The 18,755-nt window shown below is 37.6% G+C and overlaps 2 protein-coding genes across 3 annotated transcripts in view; both read right to left on the reverse strand.

The window, feature by feature from the left end:
* Positions 1-18,755, reverse strand: part of HACD4 (3-hydroxyacyl-CoA dehydratase 4) — an 807,943-nt gene that overhangs the window by 203,689 nt on the left and 585,499 nt on the right. The window lies entirely within an intron of this gene.
* The window catches only part of MLLT3 (MLLT3 super elongation complex subunit), a 259,893-nt gene that overhangs the window by 96,781 nt on the left and 144,357 nt on the right, over positions 1-18,755 (reverse strand). For both annotated transcript variants that reach the window (XM_060155131.1, XM_060155132.1), the window contains exon 4: positions 13,328-13,471. In XM_060155131.1, coding sequence (XP_060011114.1) covers positions 13,328-13,471 — 144 coding nt within the window. The remainder of the gene's footprint in view (positions 1-13,327; positions 13,472-18,755) is intronic.

Below are 18,755 nucleotides of genomic sequence, written 5' to 3' on the forward strand. Positions count from 1 at the left end.
TTATTATAGCCGTTTTCACATGCTGGTTAATGCCAAGAAAAACCACTTCTAAAGTCATGCATACCCTTGCTATTCAGCTGAAAAAAAAAAAAAGACTCCAAAAATCATGCTTGTCTCTAATTTATGGAAAATGAAAATGTAACCAATCCCCACAGATACACTGATGCTGGCTTAAGAAAGTTTGGGTGGTAAAAGGAGCAAATTCCTAATTATCATTTTCTTCACACAAACTGGATTTTCAGAAACAGGAAAAATACAGAGGACTTCAGTCTATGAAGCAAGAAACAAAAGGATAAAGTTGGCTACAAGCAGCAAGCACACAGCTCTACCCTGGCAACTTATCTAGCTCGTCTTCAGGAAGGGCACTCATGCAAGATTGTCCTAGTGGCCCGAAGGCAACTAAGAGAAGCCACCCTGGAGGTTTGATTATTTTTAATTCCTTGTCTCTTTTAGTTCCATTTTCAAAAGAAAACTAGCATTACTCTATGTTGTATAGAAAGACTATAGAAGAACAGTGCACGACAAAAAACCCTGACTCTGCTATCCCTTGGTTGGCCAATCATTTCAGTACTTGATTCCTTAGTTTACTCATCTGTAAAACAGGGAGCTTGACCTATTATAGCAAAGAATCTCTTCAACTATAAAACTGTATGTATATGCATGTTTTCCTCATTTACAAATAAGGAAATCAGGAGGATAGAGATTAGTGATTTGCCCGAAGTTACAGTTACGAAGTGCCAGTGCCAGCATCTGGAAAAAAAAAAAAGTCTTTCCTAACAAAGTCTGCCCTCTCAACTGCTGTGCTATGTTTTCTCTTCACCAAAATAAATCAGAATAAGGTGTTCAGAAAAGCAAGCAGTTCCAAAAATGGGTGGAAGACCTAAACAGACATTTCTCCAAAGAAGACATACAGATGGCCAACAAATACATGAAAAGATGCTCAACATCACTAATCATTAGAGAAATGCAAATCAAAACCACAATGAGGAATCACCTCACACCAGTCAGAATGGGCATCATCAAAAAATCTACAAACAATAAATGCTGGAGAGGGTGTGGAGAAAAGGGAACCCTCCTGCACTGCTGGTGGGAATGTAAATTGATACAGCCACTATGGAGAACGGTATGGAGGTTCCTTAAAAAACTACAAATAGAACTACCGTATGATGCAGCAATCCCACTACTGGGCATATACCCTGAGAAAACCATAATTCAAAAAGATACATGTACCACAATGTTCACTGCAGCACCATTTACAATAGCCAGGACATGGAAGCAACCTAAATGTCCATCAACAGATGAATGGATAAAGAAGATGTGGCACATATATTCAATGGAATATTACTCAGCCATAAAAAGGAATGAAACTGAGTTATTTGTAGTGAGGTGGATGGACCTACAGTCTGTCATACAGAGTGAAGTAAGTCAGAAAGAGAAAAACAAATACCGTATGCTAACGCATATATACGGAATTTTAAAAAGTGGTACTGATGAACCTAGTGGAAGGGCAGGAATAAAGACGCAGACGTAGAGAACGGACTTGAGGGCACCGGGGGGAAGGGGAAGCTGGGATGAAGTGAGAGAGTATCACTGACATATATACACTACCAAATGTAAAATCGATGGCTAGTGGGAAGCAGCTGCATAGCACAAGGAGATCAACTCGACGCTTTCTGACCACCTAGAGGGGTGGGATAGGGAGGGTGGGAGGGAGGCTCAAGACGGAGGGGATATGGGGATATATGTATACATATAGCTGATTCACTTTGTTGTACAGCAGAAACTAACACAACATTGTAAAGCATTTATACTCCAATAAAGATGTGGAAAAAAAGAAAATCAGTGAGAAAGCTACCACCTATCACAACAATCCATATAGTTTTATTATTGCCTTCAGGGCTGATTAATCAAGGGCGGCATTTATCTTTGTGCCTGTGAGACATTCACCTCCTGTTATGCTCTGTAATTCAGAGGCACTTTTTTTTTTTTTTTTTTTGACGGCGCCACGCTGCTTGCTGGATCTTAGTTCCCCAACCAGGGATCATGGCCCCTGCAGTGCAAGCATGGAGTCCTAACCACTGGACCGCCAGGGAATTCCCAGAGACACACACATCTTTAACCTCAATGCATTTTCATTTAAGAAAGGTAAATCAGAATAAAGATTTAACTGTAACATGTTTTTTCAATTAAAAAAGAGAAAATAACTGAAGCCAAAATTGGGAGTATGTACATAAACCACAAAAATCCCTTCAGGAGAAGAATAGAAAAGATGCAAGAACAGGATTCAGATAAGATCATCCCAGGGGACAGTATACATAGAGAAGGGAAGCCCAGGAAATGACCCTGGCAGAGGTTATGATGGACATAAGAAACGAAGCCCTTCTTTATCAAGAGGAGGAACAGAAATCTAGGAAGAAAAAAATACAGAAGGGACATAAGGGAAAGAAGACTCAAGAACTAGCTCCAGCCCTAGCCCAGGGCCCTATGTCAAGAGTCAAATCAGGTAAAAAGTGCATCTTAAAACTGGAACAAAGTGGAAGGCGTTCTTATTAACAGTCACTGTTAAGATCTAGAGGAACCCTAATCTGGAGCACACTGATGCTCTCTTTACCAAAGCACTCAGAGCTCAAAATTATCAAAAAGGAAAAGTCTACTTTACTTCATCATTACTCTAAAAAAATAATAAATCACCACCCACTGTGTGAAATTCACAATAGCAAGGGCCACATTATTCAGCTGGTCTTCCAGTTTTTGTAGCCATGTCTTTTCAAAGGGTTAGCCTGGTCTCTTAGTCACTGACATTTGAAACCCCTGGTTTCACACACACTGTGTTTCGCACAGTGGTCTGATCCCAAAGTTCTCTTGTTCTCTGGGTTTAAAACAGAACAAGAGGCCAGGCTAAACCTTGAAAGGACATGGTTACTCAAAACTGGAGATCAAATTTTCAAGAAAGTTTTATTTATTATTTCCCTAGAAATAATAAATCATTCCTGTCCAGAATATCTTAGGCAAGATAGTTCTAACATCAAAATCACTTTTTTGTCTGGACCGATAAATAGTGCCACAACTGTAAATGATTGTCCAGATGGTGCACTGCACAAGGATGCTTGGCCAAGGGGATAAGAACTAGATGAGATCCAGCTATGCTCACACTAGCCATGCCATGTTCCCCAGGCTAGGGTTTCAAGGGGCACACAGAGGTGGAGGCACTTATTTCTAGTTTGCCCAAAGACCGTGGACACCGTATGGGCAGACTTCTGTCTCTATAACCCACTCAAATCCACCTCTTGAGTCACCAAGAGTTCATGTTAACACTCAAATTTGCAAGGTTAACCAGATTTTTATTATATTCTGTTTTTACTCAAACTGTAGTTGAATGAACCAGTTTGTTTTATGGATGAGGCATCCCTGTTTTACTCAATGTTTCCATTAATGAAGACGTTTTATATTTAACCATTTCGTATTACTCACAGGTCCCCAATCTACCCTACAAGGGTAAAGAAAGGCAAAAATGACATTTAGAAAGACAAGTTACCAAATCTACACCTATGGTAATCTATATTAAAATATAAATTTTTCCAGATAACAGATCTAATATGGCCCGTCCCATTGTAAAAAAAAAGCAAAAAAAAAAACTAGACCATCATACTTCTGTATTGTCAGAACCGTTAAGAAACAACCTCAGGGACTTCCCTGGTGGTCCAGTGGTTAAGGGGACACGGGTTCAATCCCTGGTTGGGGAACTAAGATCCCACACACGCTGTGGGGCAGCTAAGCCCACGTGCTGCAACTATTGAGCCCGCGCGCCACAACTAGAGAGAAGCCCGCACACTGCAACTAAGACCCAACACAGCCCAAAATAAATAAATAAATATTAAAAAAAAAAAAAGAAACAACCTCAAATTTGTGAAAAACATTTCTTTTGTTCCTAATCTCATTTATAGCATTTACGCCTTAAGCCAGTAACTTTGTGAGAAGCTGAGAGCCTAAGAAGAAAAGAATAACAAACAAACAAAAAACATAGAACACATTACTGGTAACTTCTCAACAAACCACCACAATTTTTACATCAATCCTTTGAAGTGTGAGGACATGTTTTTAAAGAACAAAAATAAAGTAAGTCATGTAGTTTAAAACTTATGCAATTCATGTTTAACATATTAAGTGTAAAATACAAACATTTTGTGGGATCTTATCTACATGAAAAATACAATATAAAATATAGTAGTTACAATCACTAGAGGGATTATAAACAGTTTCTTCTTTTTGCTTTTCTAGAAAGTCTACATTGTTCTAAAGTTAGCACATATTTATTTTAAAATCTGTTAAAAAAAAACATTCCTTCTTGAGGCAAAAACATGTTGTTTCTAGCAGAACACCATTATTATGTCAAAGTCTTGAAATGGAAATCTTTCACTTTCACCTTTCTAGGTAACAAACAAAGCATAATAAAAACCTATAGAAAAAAAGAGGTCGTGTCAGTGAATAAAGCAATTATTTGCTGACTGCTTAACTATGTACCACATATTATTTAATATCTAAGGTGGAAGGAAGGGGATAATTCAGATTTACACCAACCTAAAGCCCTAGGTAAATTAGCAGCAGATCCAAGAACTGAATTTGTGCCTTCAGATTTCAAATCAAACATTCTTTATATCACACCATGGCCGTCTCCCTTGTAGAATATAAAGGGTATTATATTAAACCACCTACCATTTGTCCTCTAAAATGAAACAAGTATCTATTTTAAGAGTTTCAGACACTTATTTTCTAAACTGCTACCTACAGATTCTGATCACTGTCAAGTTTTCTTATAACTTACAGAACAAAAAAAATTTAGAAAATGAAGTGTTAATCGTAGTTTCCCTTCCCCTTTTCTACTCCCTAGCCCCAAATTGTTTTTCTATAATATTATAGAATACGAACCCAAAAAATATCCAGTGGAGACAAACAACACAGCAACTCCTTTACCATTTTAGAAGTCTGGGAACAGACTAGGATACATTAGATAAACTTTCAATGCAGCTTTGAAACAAGGGCATAAAGAACTACCTGAGCCAAGAAGGGAGAGAGAAAGTGAACCAACAGTTTTCAGTTACAGTATTTTTGTATTTAAAAAGAGAAAGAATTGTTCATTTTTTAACTTGAAATTCTCCAATTTTTTCCCCCTTTCTGTTCATTTCTTATTTTCTTGGCTTTTTTGTGCATTAGAAACAGGAGCTAGGGGCGGGGTTATGTGATGGTTTTCTTTCAGATGTTACAGCATTTCCTTTCAAGACTAAACTAAGGTTTCTACGCGTGGGCAGCTAAACTGCTACTCCTGAGAGGTCGACAGAAAGCAGCATGGCACACCATGAGCTTTTCCTATTCCACACTCTAGGAATAATCTACCTGTTTCATTTCTTTTTCATTTAGCCTTTGCTCAACTTATGCAGTAAAAAATATCTGAGCTTTGGACTGAGTGAAAAGTGTGCTCCTATTTTTCCCCTCCTTACTGAAAAGGTAAACAGGTAATCAGGAAGAAAGGAACAAATGAAGGCAGGAAGATTTATACCAGAGATGCTTTTTGGTGCATATTTTCAAAGGTCTTTAACTGTCCTTCAAACAAATTATGCGACTTTCAGAAGACGTTAAACCATAAATTAACCACTAAGTATGCTGAGTGACATAACTTATACTATCATGATCATACTTTATAATTGATCTCATAACTTGGACATTCTAGTTTTCATTTATATGTATGTTCTACTTTCATGATTTAATTTTACAGACTTTTGGTGGGGGGCAGAGGGGCAGAAGCCAAAGAAACAGAAAGAAGAAAATACCAAATATGACATAAAATTGACCTCAACTCTGAGAAACAACCGAACAGATGAGGCTGCCTGCTTGATCTTACATTTATTTAAATAAATCACCTTTTATCAGTGCTGGTGAAAACAGCAGCATCCTTTTATCTTTTGAGGCAGACATTTACAGGATGATATATATCGAAAAATAACAGAAAGGCACACTTGTCCCCAAACAAATATCCAAAAATCCAGTGAAGCTGTCCAGTAACAGCCACTAAAATAATTTTCTATGTATTATTTTCTTTGAGTTATTTTTAAAATAAGCAGCCAGCTATCCATCTCTGGGCACTGTAAAGATGAGTTTGCCACAAAAGCCACATATTTTTAGAAGCCAAAGTCTTGATAAATCAGTTCCTAAGAACATAATTTGTTACACGCTGAAGAATGCCTGAAAATACAGACCTTGGTTAAAGAGGCTTCCGTATCTTTTTGTAACCTTTCCAAATGTAAGTATGTGGGATGAGTATTCATAAATTTAAGTTGAACCGAAACATTCAGAATATTTCCAATTTAAAATACATTAAAATGCGGTATTTGAAAGGAAATGAAAATGGCTTTAAACATATGAAAAGATGCTCATCATCACTCATAAGAGAAATGTGAATTAAAAATGAGATATTTTTTCACTCATCAGATTGGCGGAAAGATGTTTAATGAATCACTGTGGTGGAGAAATAGGCACTCTTACACATTGTTGATGCAAGCATAGAGTAGCATAACATCCTTGGCAGGCAATCTGTAAGTGTCTATCAAAATTTAAATTCCACTTTGCCTTGGAGCCACGATTTTACTCCCAGGAATTTATCCTACAGATACACTCATCCATGTGCTCAAATAACTATATAAAAGGTTATTCACTATAGCATCATTGGTGGCCTGAAGAAAGGCTCACTATATGTCATCTTGTATTGGATGTGTATTTACCTATTCAAAAAAATTAAAATTTGAGAGGAAGAGAATGCGATCTATACTGTTTAGAAATTCAAAGTGTTCTGAACTCCCCTACAAAAGGAAATACTAAACCATCCTACACAAGATTCATTCCAGAACCCTGCGATAAAATGCTACGTTCAGATGGCTTGACATGGCTGCATTAGTGAAAGCTCCTTATCATAAGATCCCTTTGGCCCTTTAGTAACCAAAACCCTTTGTTGGGGGGGTCCATGGTGGATCTGATTTCTACTTCACAATAAGTAGTGCTTCAGAAAGATTCCAATTTATTCCTTGCAAAAACATATCAGATATAAATGCAACTGTCACTTTGAGAAACAGGACTGCATTATGCTGCAGACTTAACACAGACTGAAAGCATGTTCCCCATGTCTTCTCCAGCAAATCTTGCCAAATGGGCGTCTGAAATGTCCTATTGAAACAGGTGGTGTCTGAACAGAATTGGATTTCTGCCTATAGAAACCCTAGTTCTAACAACTGCTGTGGTTAGTTTTAATTTTCAGTCCTCAAAATTAACTGCTGGCCAGTGATTCAGAAATAGACTGAACAACACGTTTAGACTTTGCCCTGTCTAATTGAGGAAAGAAAAAAGAAAAAGAAAGAAAAAAAAAGCCCACCAACACCCTACCACCATCCTATAAAGAACAACAGAACCAAAGCAGACCACTTGATTTCCAGGCCAAAAAAAGGGAGCAGCTGTAAAACAAACTCAATTCTCCAAAGATGATTGCCCCTTTTGTGCTTTCTTCATAGAAGCACAAGGATGCACATATATACTTGCTGAACATACTACTTAGGAAATCTTCTTAGGGCTTTGAGAGGCTTTTAATCTGCTAGAAATTTAGAAGTAAGAACAATGGTAAGAACATCTAATTTTTCTGATGAAAACGGACATCTTAAAAAAATGATATTCCAAACAGACCTGTGTTTCAGTTTATACAAGCAAAATACTAACAGCCCGAATGTAAATTCCTTGAAGAAAGATACAATGGGCTATATACACGAATATGTATAAAACAGATAACTAATAAAACCTGCTGTATAAAAAAATAAATTAAATTAAATTTAAAAAAAAAGATACAATGGGACAATTCCCTTTAAACCCAACATGTGTCCATCAATGTGCTGGTCACACTAACCGGTGCTAAACACATACTCCTGTGAATAAACTAGAGTAGCTTACACTACATAACAAACCTTTTCCACTGTACTTTTAAGTGCTTGATATAAAAATGGATAGAACTCTGATTTTCTAAACCAGCAATCAAAGGAAAAGGAATCAAGGGACAGGGTATCTACTATGAGCCACACACCATGGCTACACATTCCCAATGAAGAAAACAATGTCTTGTCCATTTCACAGATGATAAACTGAGATTCAAAAGAATGTAAACATTTTCCCAGGGTAATTCACCTAGAAGATGACAGAGATGAGGTTTTAATTTAAATCTGCCTGATTTCAAAATATTTCTAATTGTATCATACTCCCTCCCAAAAGAAAATCCGGAGAGACGAGTTAGTAAAATGACAAGTTTCAGTTATATGACAAACACTGTATCGTTGCTTTGCCAACACCCAAAAGAAAAACTCATCCTCTTTTAATCAAAAGTAATGGATGTCAAATCCGTCTGCATTTTGTCAGTATGACTGAATTCCAGCTATTAAGAAGGTGATCAAGTAAACAGAAAATCATCTATTGTGATCATAACCCTTTAAAAAAATCCTGACATCATAAAGAGCATATCTGAAACTCCTTCTACAGGGATTCAACAGTTCACTTAAAAAAAAATAGAAATATCGCAGTGAAAGTGAGAGGTGCTTCTCAATGGGATACATTTGGTCCTTTTGCTTAAAACTCAAGTATAAATAGATGACATCAAGTTTTGCCCTCAGAAGTTTACTGCTCACTGTCCTCTACCTCTCCTACCAACCAAAGAAGAAAATAAGACCTCAAAACGAAGGCATCGGGCTTCCCTGGTGACGCAGTGGTCGAGAGTCTGCCTGCCGATGCAGGGGACACGGGTTTGTGCCCCGGTCCGGGAAGATCCCACGTGCCGCAGGGCGGCTGGGCCCGTGAGCCATGGCCGCTGAGCCTGCGCGTCCGGAGCCTGTGCTCCGCGACGGGAGAGGCCACAACAGTGAGAGGCCCGCGTACCGCAAAAAAAAAAAACAAAAACGAAGGCATCTCCTCCCAGTACTCAGGTTATTATTTCCCATTTTCTGACCCCTATCTTCTTTTTCTTACATAGGCCTGAGAGGAGCTAGCTTGTAAACCAAATCTACAGTTTCCCTAGCAAGTTCCAAGGACATCCCTCATTTAGAGAGAACTACCTTCAGGGTCTTGTAAACGAACTCATTCCATATTTCAATATTCTCAGAAAATAATACTTAAATCCAAAAATGCCCTCCCCACGAAAGTTTTACTCTTTTCTTTGAAAGCAAAGATAACCTTAATTTCAGGGAGCTATTCAAGAGAAGAACACAGGGTACATTTCTTCCAAGGCGGAAGCACACCAAGATTTCTCTGATAGTATTTAGAATAGAGTTACAACGTTAAAAAAAAAAAAAAAAAGAGTGAAAAGAAGAGAATGTTATTGACCAAAAAAAAGCTGTCATATAGCTATAGACTTATAGGCTATGAAATAGGAAAAAAAAATCTGCAATTTTTCAAGATTCTTCTGGCAAAACATTCTTTGGAATCATTTTTTTCTGAGAGCTGAAAAGCATTTTTCTAAGATGCTGCCAGCTCTAAAAACAACCTTTCTGATCTCTTGAAAAGCCAAGTTCTACTTTTAATAGTGCTATGTACTTTTGGTTTCAAAGAAAAAAGTGAAAGAGAAGGAACCACAGCCAAAATGGTAAGTTTACCCTACTCATGCCTCAAGCTATACATAATGATTTCACACAGTACTTATGAAGAAGGGATCAAATTTTTCCTTTAAAAATAGAACATATACCTCTATGTCACCTATGTAATGTTTAAGTATAAGGAGCAAAAGCACCCCCCTTTCACTCCAAAACCCAGTCAAAACAAAAGTTTATATGGAGAGACATAGTCATGAACAGAAGATCTCTAATAGACATCAGAAGCAAAAGTGACAAAAGCAAAAATAAACAAGTGAAACTGCATCAAACTGAAAAGCTTCTACACAGCAAAGGAAACCATCAACAAAATGAAAAGGCAAACTACAGAATAGGAGAATATATTTGCAAATCATATATGTGGTAAGAGATTAATATCCAAAATATATAAAGAACTCATACCAAAAAACCCCAAACAATATGATTTTAAAATGGGCAGAGAATCTGAATAGTTTTCCAAAGAAGATATACAGAGGGCCAACAGGTATATGAAAAGGTACTTGACATCACTAATCATCAAAAAATGCAAATCAAAATAAGCTATTACCTCATACCTGTTACAATGGCTATCCTCAAGAAGACAACAGATGGTAAATATTGGCAAGAATATGGAGAAAAGGGAACGCTTGTGCACTGCTGGAGGGATTGTAAACTCCACAGTGCAGTCACTATGGAAAACAATATGGATATTCCTCAAAAAATTAAAAATGGAGCTACATATGATCCAGCAATCACACTTCTGGGTATATATCCAAAGGACATTAAAACAGGATACTAAAGATATATCTGCACTCTCATGGTCACTGCAGCTTTATTCACAATAGCCAAGCTATGGAAACAACATAAGTGTCCATCAACAGATGAATGGATAAAGAAGATGTGGAGATGTGTGTGTGTGTGTGTGTGTGTATGATGGAATATTATTCAGCCATGAGAAGGAAGGACATCCTGCCATTTACAACATGGATGAACCTTAAGGACATTAGGCTAAGTGAAATGAGTCAGACAAACTGTATGATGTCACTTATATGTGCAATCTGAAAAAGTTAAACTCATAAAAACAGAGGCTAGACTGGTAGTTACCAAGGGCTGGGGGGTGGGAGAGAAGGGGAGGTGTGGGTCAAAGAGCACAAACTTCCAGTTATAAGATGAATAGGTTCTGGGGGTCTGATGTACAGCATGGTGATTACAGTTAATAATAGTGAATTATATACTTGAAGTTTGGCTAAAAGAGTAAGTCTGAAATGTTCTCATCACAAAAGAGAAATGGTAATTACGTGATGTGATGCAGGTGTTAGCTAACGCTATGGTGATAATGATTTTGCAACATACAAGTGTATCAAATCAACATGTCGTAACCTTAAGTTATATGTCAATGGTATCTCCATAAAAGCTGAAAAAAAAGATTTCTAATAAAATCAAAATGGCTAAGTTAGTAACATCATGATAGATTGCATTAACAATGATAAATGTTAAACATAAGGTACTATATCCAAAAATCTTGGTAAGACAAAAAATGTTTACTGGTTCAGATTCTCCCATTTCCATAAAAGACTATTTTAATCCTCCCATGCGAAATGGACAGAATCTATGGGATTACTAGTATTTCGAATGAATTTTTTAATTTTACTACAAAATTTACTAGAATCAGTCACTTAAGGAACTTATGTCAAATAACTGGTGTGCTCGAATATTTCACATTTCAACTTATTATTTTAGAGTTGTCAAGACATAATCTAAATCTAACAGGGAAAAAACATGCAGGCTTCAAATAGCACTTAAAGAAACACAAAGAAGGAAAGTTAGAAGTCAAGGATGATAATTCTGAGATAAAGGCTGAGTGGAGAAAAAGACAGAAATCTACTAGAGACCTTATCAGGATGCAGTGCTGAACTCTGCCACATTATCACTGACCTGTAACCTCTTCTCTGGCTCACAAACAACTTTTGAGTACTCTGGGACTAAGTGGATGTTTTAAAAAGTTCTTGTGTCATATTTACTTTTTCCGACGACCCTTATTAGAAGCCTGATGTACTCAAGCTCCATAATTCACATGCTCCAATTACCTACCTAACTTCATACCCAAGAGGAATAATCAGAGGCGTAAAATGCCACCCTCATAAAAAGAAACGTAATGGGTATGATTAGGATTTAAAATGGACAGGCTCATTTTTAAGGGCATAGCCATAGATAAGTAGCACCCACACTGTGCTCTACATAACTATAAAAGAATCAAATAGGGTTTGTTTAAAAAAACTCCTTAATAAACATATAATAAATCCCTACCTTTAAAATGAGTTGTACTACAAAAGCCCAGTTCTTCACGAAGATGCATTTCCCCATAAAATACTACAAATGGTCATTCATTTCCAAAGCTGGCCCATCAATACCTATTTAACCCATAATCTACCGACATACAGCATAATGTGGAATGAAATGTGGTAAAAGTACCTGTAACACTTCAAATGCATATTAGTATCAATAGTTCAGCTGAGAGGATGGGAGCTTGGCAAAACAGATCCCAAAAAAATGGACTCCAGGGGTTACATATAACCCAAAATGTTTACACAATTATATATATATGGGTGGTTTTCTTATGAGAGGGTCCACAGCTTTCCTGAGGTTCTCAGAGTGGTTATTCATACCCCCATAAAGGGAAAGGGCTTCTGTGCTATATAAAATTCAATGCTTCCCTACAAAGCCCTCAGGTAGAGTTCATCAGTGAAATGAGGCATCTTGAGAAGTTATGGTCTACACATGCTTACATATAATGATAAGCTCATGGATGAAAAACTATCAAAAACCTTCCAGTAAAACTAAGTGAAGGAAATCCTGGTGTAAAGAATGCACTGCAAAAAAAAAAAAAAAAAGGAAAAAAATGTATAACTAAAAAAAAAAGAACGCACTACAACATTTTATGGGGTCTGAACTGCCCATATAAGATGACACAGGAAGGATGACACAGGAAGTTCATCTGTATTCAATAGAAGCTGATGATCCTGGTAGTATCCAATGTAAAGTAGATTCTGACCCATCAACAGTGTTTGTCTGCACAAACTGCAAGCAAACATTCCATATGCTTGTGAGAAATTCCACTTAAAAATCTTTCCCCATCCTAGCCAATTCACCTGGGCACTATATTATCATTATCTTAAAAAGAAAAATCCATCTATTACCTACACAGAATTCAAACAAACAAAAATGTGTTTTTAAATGACCCAAACAAGTAATCTGAATGGGTACACACCTTTTCTATTCATTTTGACCAAGCAAATCTGGATAGTAACTCGTTTTCATATAATTTTTTTTTCTTTTTTTTTTCATATAATTTTTGATGTAACTTTCAACTTTAAAATTTTTCCGTACACTGATATAACACAGTTAAGGCATTGTTCTTTTCTTAACTGAGGATAGTTTGGTTTTAGATTGTTGTTGAAATAAAGTTGAACTGCATAGACTATAAGGCTGTTCTAACCAACAATGTAATTTCAGACTCATACCTACTTAAAATATTGTTTAATTACCTCTTCTCAAACCATGAGTCCACAGCGTGGTCATTAAGGTGCTTCACTGCTTTTGCCTCCCTCAAAACATTACTGTACTTCTTGACACACTAGCAACTAGCTTTCTATGGGAAGACTTTTCACAAGCCAAGCGTCACGTACCCCTCCTGCCTTCAGCAACTTTCTTCTGAACTCCTCTGTGGGGTTGTTGAAGGTAAGCTTTTCACAGCGGAGGTGATTCACTGGTGGATGGCCTTCAAGATGCAGGAATAAGTCATAATCAAAACGAACCTTCTTAGGTTCTTCCTAGAGGTTAAAAAAAATAAGAAGGAAAACAGAGACTTAGGCATAAATAGAAATTTGGAAAGCAAAGGTTTACTCCTGATAAGGATCAGAAAAGACTCAGACTACAGCACCGGGGAACTCTACTCGACGCTCTGTGGTGACCTAAATGGGAAGGAAATCCAAAAAAAAAGAGGGGAGATATGTATACGTATAGCTGATTCCCTTTCTAGTTAGTAGAAACTAACACAATAGTGTAAAGCAACTATACGCCAAGAAAAATTCATTCAAAAAAAAGAAAAAGAAAAAAAAGAGACCCAGACATCTAACAGCTACAGTGTCAAAGAAGGGGAAGTACTGGGGAAAAAGTCACCATGGAACTATCTACAAAGCAAAATGGAAACATCTGAAAAATTAGTTTCTTGTCTTAGAGGAAAACCAAAAAGAATAAACTCATCATCTTTCTTGCAGTCTCTCAAGTGGTAGGACACCACCACCACCGCCACCCAACTGGAAATCTAAGACACCCCTGAAGCCACTCCTTCCCCTTCCCACTCTACGGGCCTACACCCATCATCAACAGCTGACATTTTCTCTTTTCAATACTTCTTGAACAAGCCGTCTAACCCATACTGCCATGCTCTTACTGATTCCTCAAACTACTATAAACTCCTTCCTCTAGTAGTTCTTCCTACCTCAGGATAGATGATCACTTTTCTTCTTCATTCAGGCCTCAAAACTGTCCATATGAAACAAAAATCTAGCCATTTTCACTCCTTGATTAAAATTTCACAAGTTCCCAATGCCCTTAGAATAAAAATCTGAGCTCACCTAAATGCCACATAGGATTTTCACAATCTAGCTCTTGGTTCCATGTCTCACCACACCCCTTCCACCCATCTGGTGATCCAGCCACACATTGTGGTTGGTTGCTCCCAGAATTTACTCATTCTAGATTAACTCTGGGTTTCACCCTTGCTTTACATTACTACCTCCACTGCCGACCTCCACTCCTCCACCTTCTGCTTTACCTGGATAACTTCTACTCATCCCTCTCCACTCAGGTTTTATTTGGGGGAAGCACTCCCAACTGCCTCTCCTCTGTTCTGTGTGCCTCTCTCTCTTATCCTTGAAACATCTTAGAATAACTGTCTTATTATCTCCCTTTACCCTGCTAAATCATAAGATCTTTGAAAGCAGGAATAATGGTTGAGTCCTCACTGTACCCTCAACAACTAGTTTAGCGCCCCATGCATAGTAGCAATGCAATAAAGTCTGTGAAATGAATGAAAATACGGCATTTTCCTGGAGGACAAAACAGCACCATATCCAAGAGAACACAGTGATTATAATTCCATGATACTCGAGTTCTACTCTCCAGCCATATACTTTAGCTGGCTAAACATCTAAACCTCTCTACAGACAGATTCTCAGGCATCCAAGGGGAAATGAATACTGAGGATAATAATAACAATATTATGTATTTAACATTTATCTCATTTTCTTCTCATAGCTCTCCTTTGGGTCAGTTGTCAGCTCTGTTTGGCAGATGAGGAAATTAAAGCACTTAGAATTTATTACTTTATAAAAAAACTCCCTGTGTATTATAGATATTAACCATCTCTGTGAAATGTTACTTTTTTCATTTGTCATTAGCTTTGCCATTTTATGTGTTTTTGATAACAGCTATTTATGTTTTTTTAATAATAGCTTTACTGAGAAGTAATTCACATACCATAAAATTCACCCATTTAGAGTATAATATTTTGTGGTTTTTAGTACATTCATAGAGTTATAAAACCATCGCCACATTCTGATTTCAGGACATTTTCATTACTCCAGAAAGATATCTCAAACTCATTAGTGGTCCAACAGATCCCACACCCCCTGGCATCACTAATCTACTTCTGCTTCTATGGAGTTGCCTATTCTCGACATTTCATATAAATACATGAACATACATAAAATACATACACAATATGTGCTCTTTTGTGACTGGCTTCTTATACTCAGCATGATGGTTTTGAGGTTCATCTATGTTGTAGTATGTGTCAGTTCCTTTTTATGGCCAAATAATAATCTATTATATGGGTATACCAGGTTTTGGTTATATATTTGTCAATAAATAGAAATGTGGGTTATTTCCATTTTGGGCTATTGTGAATAATGCTGCTATGAACATTTGTGTACAAGTTTTTGTATGGACATACATTTCCATTTCTCTTGGCTATACACCTAGGAGTGGAATTTCTGGGTCATAAGGTAACTCTGTGTTGAACATTTTTAGGAAATGCCTTACTGTTTTCCAGAGTGGCTGCACCATTTTAAAATCCCACCTGCAATGTATGAGGTGTTTATGGTTTTTTAAAACACAATATTTTCTAAAATTACATAGTCAAATAAAACAATGTTTTTCCTTTTTTATAAAAGAATTTGTTATATTACTAACACCTGATGAAACAAAGTGATCTGAACCCAGTTCTTTTGACTAAAACGTCTTAGCACCGAGCGTGTGGAGAAAAGGGAACCCTCTTGCACTGCTGGTGGAAATGTAAATTGATACAGCCACTATGGAGAACAGTATGGAGGTTCCTTAAAAAACTAAAAATAGAACTACCATATGACCCAGCAATCCCACTACTGGGCATATACCCTGAGAAAACCATAATTCAAAAAGAGTCATGTACCACAATGTTCACTGCAGCTCTATTTACAACAGCCAGATCATGGAAGCAACATAAGTGTCCATCAACATGATGGACAAAGATGAATGGATAAAGAAGATGTGGCACATATATACAACGGAATATTACTCAGCCATAAAAAGAAATGAAATTGAGTTATTTTTAGTGAGGTGGATGGACCTAGAGCCTGTCATACAGAGTGAAGTAAGTCAGAAGGAGAAAAACAAATACCATATGCTAACACATATATATGGAATCTAAAAAAAAAAGAAAAGGTCATGAAGAACCTAGAGGCAGGATGGAAATAAAGACGCAGACGTACTAGAGAATGGACTTGAGGACACGGGGAGGGGGAAGGGTAAGCTGGGAGGAAGTAAGAGAGTGGCATGGACTTATATCTACTACCAAATGTAAAATAGCTAGCTAGTGGGAAGCAGCCACATAGCACAGGGAGATCAGCTCGGTGCTTTGTGACCACCTAGAGGGGTGGCATAGGGAGGGTGGGAGAGACGCAAGAGGGAAGAGATATGGGGACATATGTATACATACAGCTGATTCACTTTGTCATAAAGCAGAAACTAACACACCACTGTAAAGCAATTATACTCCAATAAAGATGTTAAAAAAAGAAAAGTCTTAGCACCTCCAACTGTCAGAATGCAGACATTACCTACTACAAATTCATGGTTTTCACCTCTTCATCCAAACTTCCCCAGATCACAGTCTACACTCATGTACTCACTACCTCTCACTTCTATTACTAATCTGGCACGAAACTTGCTCCTTCTCTCCTTAATCAGGGTGCCATTCTCTCCCGGTTTTCCTCACACTTACTGGCATTCCTCCTTAGTTTTCTTCACAAGCTTCCCTTCTTTCTTCATTGACTGGTTTTTTTTTTTCGGTACGCGGGCCTCTCACTGTTGTGGCCTCTCCCGTTGCGGAGCAAAGGCTCCGGATGTGCAGGCTCAGCGGCCATGGCTCATGGGCCCAGCCGCTCTGCGGCATGTGGGATCTTCCCTGACCGGCATGAACCTGTGTTCCCTGCATCGGCAGGCAGACTCTCAACCACTGCGCCACCAGGGAAGCCCCTCTTCATTGACTCTTAAATGCATTTACCTTTTTGCAAAATTCCCCAGGGAGGCATCGCCCATTCACAGGGAGTTAGTTCCTCCTTCATGACAATGACTCCCCTCTCTACCTCCAGCCCAGTTCCCACTTGACTGCCATATGCTTGTGTTCCAGTCTAACCACACCTCCACTGGGGTGACCGGCAGCAACAGCAAATTCATGCATTATCTTAAATTGAAGTTATCTTCATGTGTCCTTTCTCCTATACTCTATATCATGACAAACAGAAATCTTAATTGCTTCCCAAGGATAAAATACACAAAAGTCATCACTAACGCTTCCTTCTCTCTGACTCATCACAGTCAAATGGTCTCTGAGTTCTGTTTAGTATTCCTCTTTAGGAACTCTCAAATCTATGCCCTTTGCTCTAGTCACGATAACTACTGCCTTAGCTTAGACCTTCATCACTCTTCATCTGGTCGCCTCCCTGTTTTTGAACTTACCCCTTTCTACCTATCACAATGACAACAGAGTGATCTTTCTAACACAAAAATCAGATTACATCTTCCCATTGATATAAAAGCCTTTAACGGCTCATCATTTTCTACAGGATGAAATCCCACCTCCTGGTAATAACCATTATAGTCTTTTAATACCTTTCCTGCATTGCTTTTGTTCTCTTACTCTACCTTGTCCTTCCACAATGTTGAAGCACTTGCTGTTCCCCAGTGCTTCATATTATCTCATTCATTTTGCTTTTCACATGTCGTATTCACCGTTGTCTAAAATGCCTTCCCTCCCAGCATACTTCCATCCTTTACCTGTTTAGTGCAAACTCATCATTCAAGACCTAGCTGAAGCATGAACTCCTCTGAAAAGTCTTCCTAACCCTCCCAACCCCATCTGAATTAGACATCCCTGTTACAGCATTCCTTTATTAATGTAATGATCACAACCATTTTTACTAATTACCTGCCTTTCCTCCAAATTGTAAAATAGTCAATACAACTTTAGAATTAATTTAAAAAATAAGAAGGGCCATTTTCTACCTTACAATTGGGAGTGTAAATTGGTAAAGCCTTTGGGAAAACACACTGGCAATATCTATCAACATACTAAATGCATGCAATGTTTAACCCAGTAATTCTACTACTAAGAATCTCTTCCACAGAAATATTCAAATATATGTGCAAAGATATAGAGACAGATATAGATGTAAAATAAAATGTTCACGGTAGCATTGTTTATAATAGCAAAAAACAGGGATGATCTGCATGTAAGTATATCATTACCATGGAATACTATGCAGATATTTTTAAAAACTGTCTTGGAAAGGCATATCGCTAAGTGAATTAAAGGCAAGTCACAGAAAAAATATTAAAATATGATATATTATGCCCTCGCCAATCTCTATATAGACATACTTTTTATCCATGCAAATGCATGGGGGAAAATCTGGAAAGGCTATACCAAATCGTTAACAATGATTAAATGAAGTGAAAGGAGTAACTCCTAAGTTTTATTCCATTCACTTTTACTAGGAGTATACTCCAGTA

The sequence above is a fragment of the Lagenorhynchus albirostris genome, chromosome 7 (genome assembly GCF_949774975.1).
Source record: "Lagenorhynchus albirostris chromosome 7, mLagAlb1.1, whole genome shotgun sequence".
NCBI classification, from domain to species: Eukaryota; Metazoa; Chordata; class Mammalia; order Artiodactyla; family Delphinidae; genus Lagenorhynchus; species Lagenorhynchus albirostris.